Below are 18957 nucleotides of genomic sequence, written 5' to 3' on the forward strand. Positions count from 1 at the left end.
GGGGGTGTAAAAAGGGAGAACCGATCCTGGGGGGGTGGGGGAATCTTTGTGTAACCTCCTCTCTGGGCGATGGGCAATGGGAAGGTGGGTGAGGGGAGACACCGGGCAGTGTAAGATAAAATAAAATAATTATTTATAAACTATTAAGGGTGCAGGGGGAAAGGGGGAGCAGGGAGGGAGGGGGAGGGAAAAAAAGGAAAATGAGCTGATGCCAGGAACCCAAGTGGAAGGCGAATTTTGAGAATGACGAGGGCAACAAATGTATAAGGGTGCTTTACTCAATTGATGTATGTATTGATTGTGATAAGAGTTGTATGAGCCCCAATAAAAAGATTTATTAAATTTTTAAAAATTATTAAAAAAAATAACCAAACCGAAAAAAAAAAGAAAGAAAGGCCGCAGGAGAATGGATGCATTTAAGTCATGAGGTTGGCCTTTGGGTTGAGTGAGCAAATCTGCCCTGGAATAAGCACAGTCAGAACACTCCTAAGGGAGGGTGGTGAGGCTGTGCTTCCTGTACTGGGGCCATGTTACCAGGAAGAACCGGTTCCTGGAGGATATTACACTTGGTAAAGTTGAGGGGCAGTGACAAAGATGGATGGACACCATCATTGCAATGGCGGGGTCAAGCACAGCCATGATGACTAAGGTGGTGCAGGATCAGGCAATGTTTTGTTGTGTTGCACACAGAGTCACTATGGGCTGGATCTGACTTGACAGGACCTACCTAGGGCACATGACCTAAGAAGTTGCACATCCAAAGTTTGTTCCATACCAAATTGATAGCTACTCTGGTCAACAGATCATCATACAAATGGTAAATGGATGAAGAATACTCTGGCCTATCAATGACTTCCCTGTTCATTAACATTGCTTAAAGGAGGTGAGGCTTTTCAACAGAGGGACACTGTGTTTTAGGATACTGGTTGACTAATTGCAGGGAGATCCCAGTACTCACCCTCAGAATCGATTGTACAGTCTGCATGGGATAGGTGACCGTGGTGGCAATCGCTTTGGCGACTGCACCAATGATGAACACGTCCAAAGAAGAAAGCTGGAGAGCAAAGGAAGAAGCCTGTCAGTCTGAACAATAAGGTGTCCGCATTGTTGTGCGTTGCCACAGCAACCGTATGGGATGGAACAGCACTGCCCTGCAGTGTTTTCTAGGCTGGCACCCTTACAGAAGTAGATAGCCACGTTGTTCTTCCATAGAGCAGCTGATGGGTTTGAACCACCAACGTTTTGGTTAGGGAACGATCACTCAGCCCCATGCACCCACCACCAGATTATCATTTCGATACTTTCCAAATCAGGGATTACCTTCATTCGTTTCTTTAAAAGCTGCCGTTTTAAGCCTTCATAGAACATGAACTGGATAGCAGGATTGAAGACCAACAGCAAGGACGGAAATGTGCCATTCCACAGAGCCAAGATGCCTTCATCTCGAATGATCTGGTGGAAAGCATCTAAGCAAGAAATCAGGGACTTTCAAAAAGCATAGTGGCAATACCCAAACTAGAGAAGACATATACATGTTGATGAAATGTAGCCACATCACCAATCATACTGATTCTGGCTGAATCTCCTTGCACGAGTAGCTTGGGGGCAGACTTATCAGTTAACTCCCCCCACTCCCAAATAAAAATCAAGTTATGAAGAGATAGATCCATTTCAATCGCAGGCAATTTTTTGTTCTGAGAATGCCATGTTTTCTTAACTAAGCACCATCACCACCAGAAACTATGTTACAGAGAACTGTGGAGTGATAGCCCACACATTTTACTGCAAGAAGCGGGAGCACTATTTCTATACACATGATTAGCCTTCTGAGGAAGCCATTGCTCTCATTCCAAGATGCTATTTCCATATTGCTTTGGTGTACCAAGATGTAAACCAGGAGACGAGAAATTGGTAGTATATTATTATTAAAATAGCAGAAGCTCGATGATATCAGGTATTAATCTGATATTAACTCTAATCTGATATTAATCTAAATTAACTCTAAAAAATTATAGGATATTCTTCAAAAATGCAGTCTTTTCCCTCCACTCCATGGGAGCCATATCATTCTCTACACCTTGACTTTGGGCTTGGCCATGTAACGTGCCTTGGCCAACCGGATGCATTAGCAGCCAAATGCAAGCAGAGGCTTGTATGTGGTGCTACTACTAGAGGTATCCTCTTACGCTTTTGTCGTCACCATGAGAAGGACACGCTCTGGCTGGTCCCAGGGAGAGAACGAGAAACGTGGAGCTCTGGCTCCCAGGCTGGGGTCAGCCTGAATCAATGAAATCAAGGCTGTCAAATCATAGGCACACTCGGTTGTTGTATTTTTGTTTTTTTAAAGCTGCCTACTGTTCATCGCTTCTCGGCCTTTTGGCTACGGTCAAGTGTAAAGATACTTACTGTTCATACTGAGATTTGAATTTGCCATGCAGCTTTCTGGATGAAGCCGAAAGAAAACCTGTAACCAGGAACTCACCCAAGAGATACTCACCGATAATGCCTTTGTAGTTGGTTGGTACAATGTCTTCATTCCTGAATTTTGCCCCCTGCAGCTTCAGCCTGGTATTTACCACCCAGAGTGGAGTTGTTAGCAACACATTCACTACTCCTTTAGAAAGAAAAAGGAAAGCAGGGTGTGACTGTGAAAGCTCATTGTCTTTTGTTCAAGCTTTCACACACTGATGGTTTATTGGCACTTCTGCCATTGACCTAGGAAACTGACAATCAGGTCTCTGTGTCAAGTACAACACAAGCCATTGTCAGAAGCAATTTAGAAGCCTTTCTGATAGTAAAATGGCAGACAGTAATGCCTCTGACCTGGAAAGGACTAGTGAATATATGCATTTGGAAGTAATCTATTTGTCATTTATACACCATCCCTGGTAATTATTTTGAGAAAATTAAATACAATTTTAAGTACAGGCAGTCCCCAGGTTATGTACAACTCCTACCAACTCCCTTAAAAGCCTATCATATTACAAGTTCAAGGAACAAACAAGGGTTTGTAATACCAAACAGGAGCTACTTTGTGACTCACATAAAAACATTATTATTGTGTTATTATGTTAAAACAATTTTGAGAGTGTCTAGAAGTATTTCCTTAATGTTTTGTGAACAGACTTGTATACAACATACTAGCACTAAACTAAACCTTCAGGTGACAATACAAACCATACCTAACTGTTCCAGCTAATCCTACAAATCTGATTTAAGGACATTTAGGAATGGAACTTGTTCATAATCTAGGGACTATCTATAAAACTGCTGTTTATAACAGAGAGGGGAAGTGGTTTATTGATCACATGCTAAGTCCATGACAACATCAGAAAAATCACACAATTTAGGACTCTCATGTAAGTAGCTCACATAGTGTTAAGTGAGGGCAAATGTGATACAATGAGTGGGAGAAAACAGTGGAATTCCAAAAAATGCTGCGATAGGGATTAGAAACTCATACAGTTCTTCAGCACAGGAAGTTAGGATGCAGGAATTAGCAAGCAGGAGTTAGAAGCTGTCACAAACACCTGGAACAGCCTCACTAGCATCAGGATCCTTACAGGCTTAAGGATGGGGATCATGGTCCCCCAAGGTTGCCTCAGGGTAGAACAATACAGTGAGTCAGGTGCTTCTTTTGTGGAAAACACACCATCTTGAGATATTAATATATTCCTCAACAGTCCTGAAATGATTGAAAAACACACACACACAACAACACAAATCCAGCAGATAGAGTTGTAACAAAGTATCTGACACTTAACATGTACTTTACAAATACTTGTTGAGTGAGAAAACATAACAGACAAGCACCCAAGGAGCTGCCTGCCTCTAGTCATGCTCTGAAAAGCCAAAAGAAACAAATCTGCAGTACCACTGTCTTACACTAAAAGTCATTTAAATACAACTGAAGAACATGCCTTAATCTACAGAATCTCAAAAGATAGAAAATATAGCCTAGCCAAGGATAAACTGACAGAGAAACAGCCAAGAGATTCAATTCAACTTTTTCATTGGTTGTATACAATTGAAAAAGTAAGACATTTTACTATTTACCAATCTCTTAAGAGGATTAAGAAAACAAAATTATCAAAAGACAGTATAAAAATTTATGAAATGTATATTTTTGATCCATATAACACCAAGAAGTCATTTTTAGTTATGACTTAAGATAGTCAGAAGTTGTTATTGAGGTTTGATTATCTGAAAATGCCAATACATGAGCATTCTGCCCAGACTCTCAAATGTATTTCCCTCAATTAAACGTATAAATCACTTAACAGAAGAAAATCAACAAGCCAGAAAAATCAGACTCCCAAGGGCCAGTTGAATGATTTTTTTTTTAGTGATGTCAAGGAAGATGGGAGAACTCAGAACCAGAGACCAGGGTCCCGGGGACACAGTACACACACACACACACACACACACACACACACACACACACCTATCTATCCATTCTTTAGAAACCTGCATTTCCTTTATGTTCTAGCCAAGAGCTAGGCATACACAAAACTGAAGAAGCAGCAGGGCCAAAATTGGATCTCAGCATTATTTTCAATTCTGCTTCATAATCCTAATTGTTAACACAAGCCAAAGAACTGAGAGGGTTCTCCAGATAAAGCAAGTACAAAACTGGAAGCTATAATTCTAATGGGAAAATGTAAAATCCTTGTAAAAATGTTTACATCTCAAAGCTTTCTACCTGAGAAGTTCAAGCACTTTCCTTTCATCTTCTTGTCTAAAAACAGATGTAGAAGTAGGTTTTATCCACCCGAGATAGATACTCAAAATCCTTGAGCTCCAAACTTGGCAAAAACGTGCATCCTGAGGGGCTTCAACGAGTTTGAAAATGGTATTAAAAGATCATGTATTTTTCCACGAACTTTTTGAAGCCCCCTCATATAATCATGTAAAAATAACACTGGACAGAGGGGTACATGCCAGAGAGTCACAAGCGCTGCTGTCTGCTCTCAAATACCTCAGCGGGGCTCAGGGGATGAAATCGGCTTCCTTGTGAGCTGGTGGGCACTGTCGGATGGGAACACCACCTAATGCTCTATCTACTGACCAAGAGGAGATAGGTTGCTCTAATTCTGTCTGGCACTCTATATTCTTTCTGCTCTGGCTAGCAAATCATTTATGTGAATGTAGGTGGTGTGCTCAGTTACAATTCTTTCCTGTTCAATCACAGGTCGTAAAGTGGAAATCCTGGAGATACATGCTGGTGGGGTGTGTACTTCTGGGAAGTACATGCGTTAGCTACAGAGAGAAGAAAGTGGCAGATCAATGCCAAACTAACCATCTCTCTCTACCAAAAAAATGGCTAAATATATTTTTTTAATTTGTGACTCCTCTGTGAAGGTTTACAGATCAGTTTTCCGTTCAACAATTCATACACATTTCGGTTCATGTCACACGGACTGCCACTCCCACGATGTCACATCATCAATCATCTGTCTTCCTTCCCCTGTTCCTGTGCCTCCTCGCAATCCTTCTCTTTGATAGCAAGAAACAGGGACAGGGGATTGTCCCTCTCTATGCCTGAAGGCCCCCTACAGGAGGTTGGAAGAGAATCAGGCAAGCCTTTAGCCAGTCCTAAAAACTAACTGGGCATGAGCCAATTCAAGCCGAATTTGAGGGGGGTGGGGGTGGGGGTACACCTGTGCAGCCCAAACAAGGCCCAGGTGGGGCTTAATTCAGCCAATGGGGTCAGCCAATACCTTCGACCACGCCTCCCAGCCAGAGGTCTCAAATACCTTGACTGTAAGACCACCCACCTTCTTCACCCTTCAGCTCCTGTCCTGTGCTCTTCTTAGTGATCTGCTTATGGTTGACTGAGGACCTCTAGTGGTTTAGTGGGCTAAGCACTGGGCTGGCTGCTTAACTACAAGATCGGTAGTTCAAAACCCACACACTGAACCAAGGGAGAAAGAGGAGGCTTTCTACTATCCTTAAAGAGTTGGGATTTGACAGCAGTAGGTATAGCCGAAAACAGTGGGGTTTACTGTTGGCTGAGTTTAGTTCTGGGCCTGAAGGATAAAGGAATGCAGGTTGGATGTACAACAAACCTGCGTGGTCAGATTTAATGCCTGAAGGCTGGAAATGCATTTTGAACTAAGACAAATAATGGTAATTACACCACTGGCATTCAAAAACGTTGCTGTCAAAAATCCCAATTTCATAAAAATGGCAAGTGGCTTCTTTGCTAGTCATCTGTACAGTTCTGTTCCCAAATTCTTCCACAGAGTATTATGTTTTATGGGTTTTTTTATGTGTAGACACAATAAATTACCACATTTTTCAGTTTCATGTAAAATTTGAAAAACAATCATGCTGGTCCTAGTTCTCCTCGGAGACCATGGAACTTGTTTCTGTAGTGATTATGCCACGACAGGGCTCTTAGCAGAAAGAAAAAAGCCGATACCGCTGCCTTCAAGTCAATTCCGACTTGCAGCGGCCCTGTGGGGAGAGTAGAACTGTCCCACAGGGCTCCAAGGCTGTATAACTCTTTACAGGAGCAGACTGCTACCGCTTTGTCCTACAGAGTGTTCGTGTGTTTGAACCACTGACCTTTCAGGTTACCATCATCAGAAGAAAAAAAGACTACACAAATTATTTAAGAATGCAGAAGTATTAAGATATAAAAGCATGCTATCAGAAATTGAAAATTCACAAGGGTAATTTCCAAGAAATATTCACTTCTTAATTAGAAAAAGTAAAGACCGGTAGCCAGAGAACTGTCGAATTAAAAAGGGCTGTGCAATTCATTTCTCCAGGCCTCTCAATCAGGACACAGCAGCACTTTGGGCTGAAGAACGCTTGGGTTCGGTGGAGAGGGAGACACTGTTGTGTAGGGTCTTAAGCAGCATCCCGGGCCTTACTCCCCAGAGATGCTTGTAAACCAAATACCAAATCCAACTCACTGCCAGGGAGTTGATGCCAATTCACAACGACCCGACAGGACAGGATAAAACTGCCCCCGTGAGTTTCCAAGTCTGCAACTCTTCATGAGCGTAGAAAGTCCTGTGTATCTCCCAGATGCTTGTAGCACCACCCAAAAATGTCATCGGGCACTGTCATTACAGTGCCACCTATCAAATCCAACCACCAAGACACCACCTCCAGACGGCCTCTGAGGAAGTGTAACCTGCTTTAACATCAGATGGTCTTGCTTCTATTGTAGTGCATAACATTGTATAATTCTATTCTAATGCACTATCTTGTATATAGAGGGGTATGCCCCAAAATGGATTTACGCTGGGCAGGGCAGAGCTTTCGGAGTAGTACGCATTTTTCCCATTAGGCGAGCAGTGAACAACTCACTCGAGTTAGTGGACTCAGAGGCAACAGTTATCCCTGGTCACAGTAAAACTTTCTGTAAAAGCAGTCTCACTCAAACCTCGTCTTTTGTGATGGCCGATTGATGAGAACAGTGTAAAGATGTGAAATTTTGTTTCCTGCTCTGAAAAAATGCCACAGACACTGTTGTGATGTTGAACACAGCTTACAAGGACAGTGCTATGGGAAGAACTCAAGTGTATGAGTAGTTTTCTCATTTAAAAAAAAAGGTGAAATGTCAATTGGCGACAAACATCAATGGTCAACTGGTAGTGTATTTCGAGTTTGTTCCACCAGGTCAGACTGTTAATCAAGCTTTCTATCTAGAGGTTCTGAAAAGATTGCATACCAATGTGCATAAAAAAATGCAGACGGGGGACTGGTTTTGCCACCACGACACTGCACCTGCTCATGCAGCCATGCCGGTGAGTCTGTTTTGGGCAAAAAAAAATGCATGCCTCTCTTGCCCCACACACCTTACTCACCTGCCATCACTCTCTGCGGCTTCTTATTGTTTCCACAAATGTAGAGGGACATGAAAGGACAGCGATTTGACAACATAGAAGAGGTGAAGAAAAAACGAGGGAGGTGCTGTAAGCCATCCAAACAGATGAGTTTTAAAAATGTTTCCAAGAATGGAATTCGCAGATTTGACAAATGTATTAAGTGAAAGTGATAAGGTTGTTTTGTAAAAAAAATTTAAATACATAGTTTTTAGGAGGGATTCAGTTTTTTTGCGGGGGTACCCCCTCATATGCACTGAGATGTATAACATTTTCTATTCTAGTGCATAATGTTGCGTAATTTTATTACACGGATTCTTTTCAAAGAGGAGAGAATTCCCATGTGCCCCTTTTCCCCTGGATCCAGTTGCTCTTAGTATAACATCTGATGAAGCATTCTGGTAGGAGAGCTGGTACAATTGATGAAATAAGCCCACCGTTCACATGAGGGTTCCCCCTTTGTGGTGAATAATCCTGTGGGTTTTGAAAATGCTTCATGTCATTTACTCACTATTGTACAGAATTACACAGAATAGTTTCATTGCCCCCAAAATGCCCTGTGCTCCACCGTAGGAAATTATCTGTGAAACTCTCCAAAGGCAGGAATTCGCTCTCATTACAAAGGCCAACCGATGTTAGGATTTTTTAAAAATTATTTTGAATGTACCTTTTCAAAGTAATAAGCCTGATATTCTAGTTCTTAGTGGTTTTGAACAGTGGGATGGGTGAGCAAGTTAGAATGACTTTCTGTGGGTTGTAGGATAAGTGCCTATGTGACCCTGGTCCTCTGCCTTTGGGCTCACAGGCCAAGCCACAGTCCTTCTCCATGAGCCATTGGTCAGCGCAGTAAATGTATATTGGGTGTTTGGGCCATGCTAAGCTCTGTTCTAGTCACTGATGCAATAATAAGTACTGATGGAAATCCTATTCTCACGATGCTTCCAGACAGACAGAAAACAAAAGGATTAAGATACAGAGGGTATTAAAAGAGAAGGGTTAAGGAAAAAATGTACGACAGGAAGAGGTTAGAGGATGCTGGGAGGCAGCCACTGTGACCAGAAGGGAGAGACCTCACAGGAGGTGAAGGCGTGAAGCAGGCAGGTAGCCGCCCCGGAGGCAGCACGTCTCGGGAGTAGAGAACAGGCAGTCTGACTGGTGCAGAGTGAGAGCAGCAAACAGGGGTTGCTTTCAAGACTTGCATCTTGGCTGAGTGAGGTGGGAAGCACCAGGAGGGCTCCCGACAGAGAAAGGGCACTGGCTGCAGTGCTGCACACAGATGGAAAGGGACAGAGGAGGAGGAGCAAGATCAGTTAGACGGAGACAGAAGCGAATCTAGGCAAGACCGGATGGTGGTTTGGACTCAGCAAGTCTCGCTAAAAAGCAGTAGTAGGTGAACTCTAGCTACAGTCTGAGCAAAGGGGCAACTGCTCAGAGACTGAACTGAAGGCGGCGGGTCAGAGAAAGAAGATAAAGCCAACAATCATGGTAGGGCAACTGGAAGGCTCGAGTTGCCATGCAATAAAACAGGGAAGACTCCAAAGGTGCAGCCCCTTAATATTTAATTTAGTCATTCACCATTTCTGATCAACAGGAATATAATACTGTGAAGCACCTAACCACTGACAACGAACTTTTACATGTAAAATTTATTGACTGGGTATGTGATTGACTGATTGTGTATAGTTTCACTACAAAACAGAGGGAGAGACTGAGAAGGTTTGGCGTGAGCGTCCCATGAGGCTTGGCCTATCACCATGAAGGTACAAAATACACAGCGTGCAACCATGGAGTGACTGAAAAGTAGAACAAAGATTTGCCAAAGGGAAATACAGTCCAGTCTAAGGAGCTAGAAACCGGTTACGACTGTCTTGCACATTGATGCTTCACAAGGAAGGATTTTGGCTTCCGACTCGTGTGTGAGCCATATTCATTCACCCGACTCCAAATTCCCTAGTGGCTCTGCTGATTCTAATTAGAGAGGGCACTGATTTGGCTTCCCGAAGCTTGAGCTACAAAATGGACTCAGTGACTGTTGAGGATGTGGATGTGGATTTTATGCCAGAAGAATGGGCATTGCTGGACGTTTCTCAGAAACAGCGCTACAGAGAAATGATGGTGGAAACCTCCACAAATCTGGCTGTAGTAGAAAACCACCCACTGAAGATGTGATGGTCAGATGACTGAAAAATGATGCCATATTACAAGAAATCTGTGAGTTTCATGTCCATAAGAAGCAGGATATAAGAAAAAAAACATTCACTCTCTCACTCACTCTCACTCACTCACTCTCTCACTCATTCTCTCATTTACTCACTCTCTCACTCTCTCACTCACTCACTCTCTCACTCAATCACTCTCTCACAAAAAAAGAAAAGAAAAAAAAAGCAGGATAACAATGCGAACCCACCTTTGAGCACTCCAGATGCTGCACCTCCAGCCAGCCACCTTGCATCGCTACACTGTGCGGCTCCACCATGACCTGCTTCCCCACACAGCGTTACTGGACTCTGCTGCACATCAACATCTAATCTTCCTACTGTCTCCGTCCTTGGTCTTGGGCCAGTGACCACATGAGTTGAAAATACCTTCTGTATATTAACTCATCCACGGGAGTGAGTTGGACTGAGCTCTCTGTACTACTGTGTGGACTAATTTGCTATTATATTCCTTTTCATGATATACACATATATATATGCCCTTTTATGTAAATATATTTAATCATAAGTGTCCTGGTTTTGCCTCTCTAGAGAACCCTGCCTAATACAGTGGTGGAATAATTTGGAAAAGGATATCAATAATGGCTGTTCAACATGACAATTATAATCAATGGCACTGAATTATATATTTAGAAGTTGGATTGTAGAATGTTTTATTTTGTATATTTTTGCTACAGTTAAAAAATAATTACATGAATAGCAATGAGTACAATGAAGAAGAATATGGTCTACAATTGACTGTGGTGATGATTGTACAACTCTTCTCAATATGACTGAATTATTGAATTGTATGGCATGTGAATGAGGTGCCAATGAACTATTAAAATATATTTTAGTAAATGCAAGATCAATGTAATAGGGTAGAGGGTTTAAAATTTACATATGAAATTACATAGGACACATCTTGGTACCTGGAGGTTAAAATAGCAGGTACAATGTTCTGATACAGAAATTTTCCTTAACTTTGCTTTCCATGCCTATTTCCAATTCTGTGTTTCCCCCTTTTTTTTTTAAAAACAAAGAGCTCTGTGATATTCTTGTGTCATTTGAGAAAATTATTTTAAAAATCGTTATGGGATAGGGGCGATAGATTGATGCTCTATAGGTGGATTAATGGAGAGGTGAACAGATGGAGCTTTGAATAACAGGGAAGAAGAGAGAAAAAGAGAGACTTGGGAACTGATTACAAGAATCTACATGTGACCTCCTCCATGGGGGGCGGACAACAGAAAAGCGGGTGAAGGGAGACATCGGACAGGGCAAGATATGACAAAATAATAATTTATAAATTATCAAGGGTTCATGAGGGAGTGAGGAGAAGAGAGAGAGGAGAAAAAATGAGGACCTGATACCAGGGGCTTAAGTGGAGAGCAAATGTTTTAAGAATGATGAGGGCAACAAATGTACAAATGTGCTTTACACAATTGGTGTATGTATGGATTGTGATAACAACTGTATGAGTCCCTAACAAAATGATTAAAAAAAACAAACAGAGGGAGAAATGTGTGATGTGGGTTCCAAAAATTCCATTCCATCCCACAAAATGGAATTAAAAATAATGGGATTTTCCAGTGAACTCTTTGAAGTCCCTGTATATACATTGACACATTTTATGTTGAAGTAAAATACTTAAGGTACTTTGCTTATATTCCCTGCCTTTTCTGATTTTTTAAAACTAACTGCCAGTTCCAGCTGTGGTAGCTCTGGTGGAATCTACTAAAATTATAAACGTGTGATAAGAGAAAGGAAATAAGTCGAGTACAGTGAAAGTGTATGGTGGCATGTACCTGTGGATAATTGGGTGTCACGAACAGCAAATAAACAGCTTTGGATAATAGCAGATAGAGTCACAAAAATTATTAGTTTCAAGAACTGGTACCTGAGTTAGTCCCCAAGGATGAACAATTCTTATACTCGGTGTGTTAGTCTGGGTTGACTAGCGAAACAAATCCAGAGACACTCATATGTGTGTAAGACAGTGTGTGCTGCCTCCAGAGAGGAAGACAGGAAAACTCCCAGAATTCTCATGAGAAGGCCACGTCCACAAGGAGGCATCAATCAGGCTGTGACCTGATTGACAGGCCAGACTCCACCCTATAACCTATTTAACAGGTTGACATGAAATTATGTAACTAACACACTCCGTGTGGCTCTCCTGTTCAGTCTTTCTAAAGTCCACCAAATGGACTGGTCAAAAACCTCACTGCCATCAAGGTGATTCCAACGGATACAGATCCCAACGGACAGGGTGGAGCTGCCACTGTGGGTTTCTAAGACTCAAACTCTTTATGGGACTGAAAAGCCTCTGTTTTGAGGACTGCTCAGTTTTTCCATTTCACTCAGTAAAGTGAGCCACCTAATAAGCAGAAAGAGAGAAGTCCATGAACAGCAAGAAAGCAGCAGGAGGAGTGCTGTGTGTCTGAGATGTCTCCAGAGCAGCAGCAGAGGAGCAGTACTGAGATGCGAGGCAGAGCTATGAGGCAGGGCGGTGGGCTTCCTGGCTGAGTGCCTTTGGGCAGGAGGCTGGTTTGTAGACTGGCACATCCATAAGCCTTTATCAGCACAAATCAGCTTTGTAACACTTGCCTGCGCTGGATGGAGGTCAAAGACTGAGAGGCCACGGAACAGAGACAAGTGCCTGCCAGCAGGGCTGGGAAGAGGCACTGCTGACTAAAGAACTATATCCTTAACATTTTGTTACTTGGATGGGGGTGCATAAGCTTCCCTAATAAGCTTCATAATTCCAGGTAAAGAAGGTTAGAGGATGGAGGCATGTCTAACCTTGGGCAGATATGAAGTTGGATTCTCCCTCTCCCTTCTGCAGCCAGAGATCATGCCATTTCCTTACATATAAATTACAATAATCTCAAATGTGCTAGAAATCAATACATGCAGACCACTGGACTCAAATGTAGAAGCTCATACTAGACTGCTGTTTACTGCAAGTATGTACAGAAGGCTCCTTCTTTATAGGGTAATCTTGGTCTAACTTTTTTCCCCAGGTGAACAAATCTCAAATGTAAGTTCTTTGAGTTGTGATGCTGTTTGAAAACTTGCTTTTCTAGAAAGGCAGCTGGAGAAGGTCTTTGGATGTGGATTAACAATAAAGACAAAAAAAAAAGAGAGAGAGAGAAAGACACCTGAGGCAAAGAGAGCAGGTTCGAGCAGTGGTCCAGAGGAGGCCTGATGTGGATAAGAGAGGAGGCCTGATGTGGGGGGTGACGATGGTTATGGAGAAGGGGGTTGGAACCAAGCGCTGTTTGGGAGACAGAATGATGATGCCTGATAGCCAGGTAGGACAGGAGGAGGACAGAGCTCTCCCAGATAAGGGGAATGGGGACCTGTGAGCACTCATTGTTTCCTAATGCTTTCCACACAAATCATTTTCATTTTAAATGAATATTTACATTATTTAATTGTGCAGCCCCTCACATAGTAATTTTTTTCAGAGACTACATCAGAAAGTGATTCTCCAAAAGACTGGTACTTTGTTGCTGCTTTTAGTTGCCATCAAGTTAATTCCGAGTCCGTGGTGACCCCCACGTGCAGAGGAGAGCTTTGCTCCATGCACCACCAGACTGGTGGGTCTGAACTGCCAGCCTTTATGCTAGTAGTTGGGTATTGATCCACATGTGCCACCTATGGACTCCCAACAAGGTGCAACACTTAATTCAATTTTACTTACAGACAGAAATGGACTAACATGAAGAGTCATAGAGAAAGGGCCACCTTCTTATCCACCTCTTTAATAGGACCTTATTTAATTCAACAGCTATTTTGTTCATTCAGCTAACCATATTGAATACCTGATACATGTCAAGTACTATTCAAGGCAGTGGAAATGTTGTGGAAGGGAGAGGGGCTATGTATATAGCAGATACCTCCTCTCACACAGAGCTCACATGCCAGTAAGTAGAGACCATCAACTAAATGCTCACCAAATGGTGCGCCAGCACCTTGGAGATGAGGTCTAAATGTTCAGATGATAAGAACACAAAGCCCTCTACATCTGGCTCCTACTTACCTTTCCGACCTCACAGCCCAGGTTCCCGTACTGATCTCATTAACTAAATTAGAGATCTCACTGGCTTGTATATGTTTATTTTCTCAATTCCCTACCACTCTCCTCACAGGGGAACTGTCCCCTCGCCATCCACAAATATGCCATGATTCTGGAAGACCCCCTTCAAGAGGCATTGCTTTCTACAAAAAGACACCTCCCAGACAGAAGCAAGTGTGGCCTTTCTTCCTTCTATGAATCCCTATAACCTACATCCTCTGACCTTCTTCTTTCTATGGATCCCTATAACTGACATCCTCTGACCTTCTTTACCTGGGGTCATCATGACCAGCTCTTAGGACACTTGGGCTACTGGACTGAGCACGACAACACACCTACTAAATGCTTTCACATTCAGGGTCAGTTTCAGGAGTGTATGATGTGTGCCATGCTTGACTTGATGCTCTGGGGTCACCATCTTGATATTCTCAACAAATCTTACACAAGAACAATTTGCACTGTGCACTAATCCTTGAAATTATGTAGTGGTCTTATTTATGTTAAGTATCTCATTTAAACCTCAGTCCAAAGGAGGTGGGGTGGGGTAGGGGATAAAGTAAGACTGTAATCCTTTTTTAACCAAACAAACAAACTGACTTTAACTTTCCTAAAGTCTACAGGTTTAAGAGGGATGATCTTCCTTTTAAGATTATCAAGATAAAGATGCATAATCGGAAAGCTAACTACTATTTAGTAGCATTATTTTGTGCTAAAATAAAAAGAAGATAAATACTAAAATATAAAAACACTTTATAGCCAGAAAACCTTCTTACCAGCAACAAATCCAACCACCAGATCCTTTCCAGTAGTAGAACGTTGACCTTTGACCCAGACTGCTTTGAGGCTATTAAAAGTGTAGAAATAGACAAAATTGGAGCAGCAGAGACTGGAGATCACTGGAAACCACCCTCGATATGGCGCCAGGCTAGGGGTAAAAACACAACAAGCAAAGGTAAGGTCATGGACAAATGCCAATAGAGAAGGTCAGAGATAGGCCTAGGAAAGCCAGCCCGCACATATGCTCCAGGCTGACTCCTCTCCTCCTACGAGAGATAGGCCTAGGAAAGCCAGCCCGCACATATGCTCCAGGCTGACTCCTCTCCTCCTACCAGAGACTGCCTGCTGTAAGCATACATGCCATCTGGAAGGGGGTCCAAATCAAGAAGCCTCATGGGTATCATGGATACACAAGTTCAACAAGCCATTTACTGTTCATTATCATTTCCTTTAGTAGCCCTGGAAACCATTTGCCCATGGTTGGTAGTTAATATAGGAACTCTTGTGGTGCAGTGGCTACACAATGGACTGGGATCAGCAAGCTTGGTAATTCAAAACCATCAGCCACTCCATAGGAGAAAGATGGGGCTTTCGACTCCTATAAAGAGTTAGTCTCAGAAACTCACAAGGGCAGTTCTCCTCTGTCCTACAGGATCACTGTGAGTAGGCATTGACTTGATGGCAGTGAGTTTGATTTGGGTTTTGGTTCATTAATATAACATTATTCATGCCTGATGACAGGGTATGGGAAATAAGTGCAATATAGATATATATATATATATACACAAAATGACAGCAGCCTATCAGAAGGGCCCAGGAAACAGGTGGAAAGGGTTCCCACTGGCCACACTCAACACCAGCAAGGACCAGAATTAAGCACAGTAATCAACTGTAAACTCATGAATTCCAATAATCAACAGGTAAATAAGTAAATAAATCCCAATTCTGATACAATGCCAAGACTGGGATATGTGGTGGGAATGCTGGAGTTGGAAACTGGACTTTTGAAAGCTGATGGAAAATTGAAGGGGAAATTTTGATAAGGAGTAGGATATTAGTATTGTCTTAAAGTGTCTCCCTGTACACTATTGACAGTTTTGAGGGGAAAATATAGTAGTTAAATCAAATCGCGAATGAAGGGCAGGTGAAGACTGCCTTCAGGCATGACACCCTGAGAAGGATATGAAGCACTGTGTGTTATCCTGGCTAAGAATGCACAGCCTCAATCTCTTCATGAGGAAACATGAAGCAAACTTAAAATGAGAAAGGCCCCATTAAAAAGGGGAGGGAGGAGGAGCTGTTGTCTTCAAAAATGCCAATACCTTAGAGGGGAAAAGGCTTTGACACGCACGGCTTTCTTTCAAACACTTGAGTGTGTAATAGAGAGAGGCAGGTGAACAGTATCAGTGGGCAGCAAATGGCTGGGGGGTGGGGCGGGGAGAACAGAAGACGATTATAAATAATGGAGATATTCTTTGTACTATCTTTACCACTTTTTATAAATTTGAAATTATTTCCAAATAAAAGGTGAACAACAACAAATAAGTACACCATCTGTCTGGAGATACCTGATAAGAACCAACTAAGCAACCACTATCTCCTTAGATTTTAAACCCACTGCTAACGAGCCGACTCAGACTCACAGCAACCCAACTGGGCAAAGCAGAACTGCCCTAGCAAGTTCCCAGGGCCACGTCTTTAGAGAAGCACACGGCCACGTCTTTCGTTCACGGAGCAGCTGGAGGGTTCGAACTGCCAGCCTTTGGGTTCAGCCTTAATTTCAAAGAAGACTTGACACTGGAGAATCCAAACGTCCAGTCACAGATCGTGAGGGAATTAAAAACAATTACGTACTGACAGGTTAGGCACTGACAGGCTGCACAACCAACACTACTAGGCTCCGAGAACAGGTAGACCGTGAGTGGGTGTATTGCTACGCACACGACTCTTCTTCATGAAGCTGCTGACAGAAGCGTGGGGAAAGGATGCAGTACTCACAGGCCTTCTTCTTTAATGATCTCCAGAAGCACCATGTGTGTGGTTTTGGACTTTCTTTTCTCGTCAACTACAAGAGCAAAGAGGATGCATTCAGACAAAAACCTGTAAGAATTATTAGCAGCAGCCAGTGTCACTGAAATGCTATTTACACCCCACCCCCATCCCTCTGTGTAGCCACATGCTAGCTTCTCACCTTTTGATGCCTAGGTTTTGTCTGCTGCTCATAAACCAGACGCATTTTAATTCAACTGCTAATGTCAACAGATAGGACAATAAATGTGTTTCTTGTGTTTCATAAGGCTCTCATTGTTTTCTAAAGCTACCTCTATAATAAAAGTTAAAAGACACACATACATACACATATATTCTCATGATTGTCTTAACATAAATAAGGGAGGAAAGAAATGGCCGCCTTTCTTCTACAGGTTATAGACAAGAAGGCTCTACAGGCGACGTGCTGGCGGGCAGCACAGCCAGGGTTAACTGTCCAGGTTCCGAAGTTTGCACTTTGTACTCGGTCTCCCAGGCTAAAAAATAAAAGGCCTCAAGAGGATATTAACACTGCTTTCCCTGGTACGTACACAAAAAGCAGAGCCCACCTCAATTAGCTTCGAGTTTCCTACCATAATTGAAAAAAAAACACTTGGAGAACATAAAAATGTGGCCATTAAGGAAGTCCCTAAGAATTAAAATTGCTACCAGTATTGTTTGTGGGATGGTAAATTAAGAGAACCCCAGAGCGGCCATCAAAATCATCAAACTCACAGACACATTTACCCTTTGACCCAACAATCCCAATCAGAGAATGCATCCCCTAGAACTTATAGAAACACAGTGACATGTGAACAAGGCCATTTTCACATCAGTTTGTCATCACAGCAACAGAGTGGAAACTACCCAGAGCGGCCCAGCAGGCCTGGTGTGGCTTCCCCAGCACTGTAGCTATGGGAGGCACGAGGCTCCTGCTGGACCAGCTGGGAAGGCATCTGAACACACTAATGGAAACATGGGTCACAGAACGGGAAAAAAGATCCTCTTATTTGCATGTAATTCCAAGAAGAAACTCTGCTATTTGAGAAACTAATAAAAACATTATCTGCAAGGGAAGCGGTGGGAGAAAGATGGGGCTTCCTATTCCCACAATGAGTTAGTTTTGGAAACTCAAAGGGACAGTTCTACCCTGTCCTAGAGGGTTGCTATGAGTCAGAATCGACTCATTGGCAGTGAGCTGTTTCCTTCTCTGACATACAAGGTGTCAATATAGGTCAGAATCAACTCCCTGGCAACTTCGGGGTGGTTTCTATGGAGTCCCTGGAGCGCTGGTAGTGCAGTGGTTAAAGTGCATGGCAGTTAACCAGAAGGCTGGCAATTTGAAGCCACCAGCTGCTCTGCAAGATAAAGAAGTGACAATCTTCTTCTGCAAAGATTTACAGGCGTGGACACCCCGTGGAGAGCTCTACTCTACCGAGAGGATCACTATTAGTTGGAACTGACTCGGTGGCAGAGGATTTTATTGTAGCAGAATCTCTCAAAACAAAGCTCACTGCCACTGAGTTGATGCCTACTCCTAACGACCCTACAGGACAGGGCAGGGAGCAGAAAGTCCTGTCCTCCTGTGGCGCAGGCTGGTGGTTTCAAACTGCTGGCCTTGCAGTTAGCAGCCCAACGTGTAACCACTGCTCCACCAGGACTCCCTAGGAGGTGCAAACTATTCACAGGCTTGACTGCTAAGTACATGGTTGGAGGTTTGAGTCCTGAGGAACCTCAGAAGACAGACTTTGTGACAGACCTGCGAAAACTCAGCCACTGAAAACTCCATGAAACACAGTTCTACCCTGACACACAAGGTGTCACCGTAATCCAGAAGAGAATCGATGGCAATGGTGTCTTTTCTAAACATTGTTTCCTAGTCTCCCCAACCATAAGCACTGAAACAAACCAAAATCCAACTTTCCACTTTGTGCTTACAATCAAGTCACACGGCTCACTGGAAAGAATGACAGGGATTCCAAATTAATATTCCAAGCCCACTCAGGTTGTCTGCGGTTAGAAAGTAGGGAGGCCA

General features: G+C 42.9%; 1 protein-coding gene across 4 annotated transcripts in view; it reads right to left on the minus strand.

The window, feature by feature from the left end:
- Window positions 1-18957, minus strand: part of SLC25A17 (solute carrier family 25 member 17) — a 74933-nt gene that overhangs the window by 35290 nt on the left and 20686 nt on the right. For all 4 annotated transcript variants that reach the window (XM_075553618.1, XM_075553621.1, XM_075553620.1 and 1 more), the window contains exons 3-7: window positions 16893-16959; window positions 14891-15042; window positions 2498-2614; window positions 1321-1466; window positions 959-1054 (exon numbers count right to left, since the gene is read on the minus strand). In XM_075553618.1, coding sequence (XP_075409733.1) covers window positions 959-1054; window positions 1321-1466; window positions 2498-2614; window positions 14891-15042; window positions 16893-16959 — 578 coding nt within the window. The remainder of the gene's footprint in view (window positions 1-958; window positions 1055-1320; window positions 1467-2497; window positions 2615-14890; window positions 15043-16892; window positions 16960-18957) is intronic.

This window comes from Tenrec ecaudatus, chromosome 6 (genome assembly GCF_050624435.1).
Source record: "Tenrec ecaudatus isolate mTenEca1 chromosome 6, mTenEca1.hap1, whole genome shotgun sequence".
Classification (NCBI taxonomy): domain Eukaryota; kingdom Metazoa; phylum Chordata; class Mammalia; order Afrosoricida; family Tenrecidae; genus Tenrec; species Tenrec ecaudatus.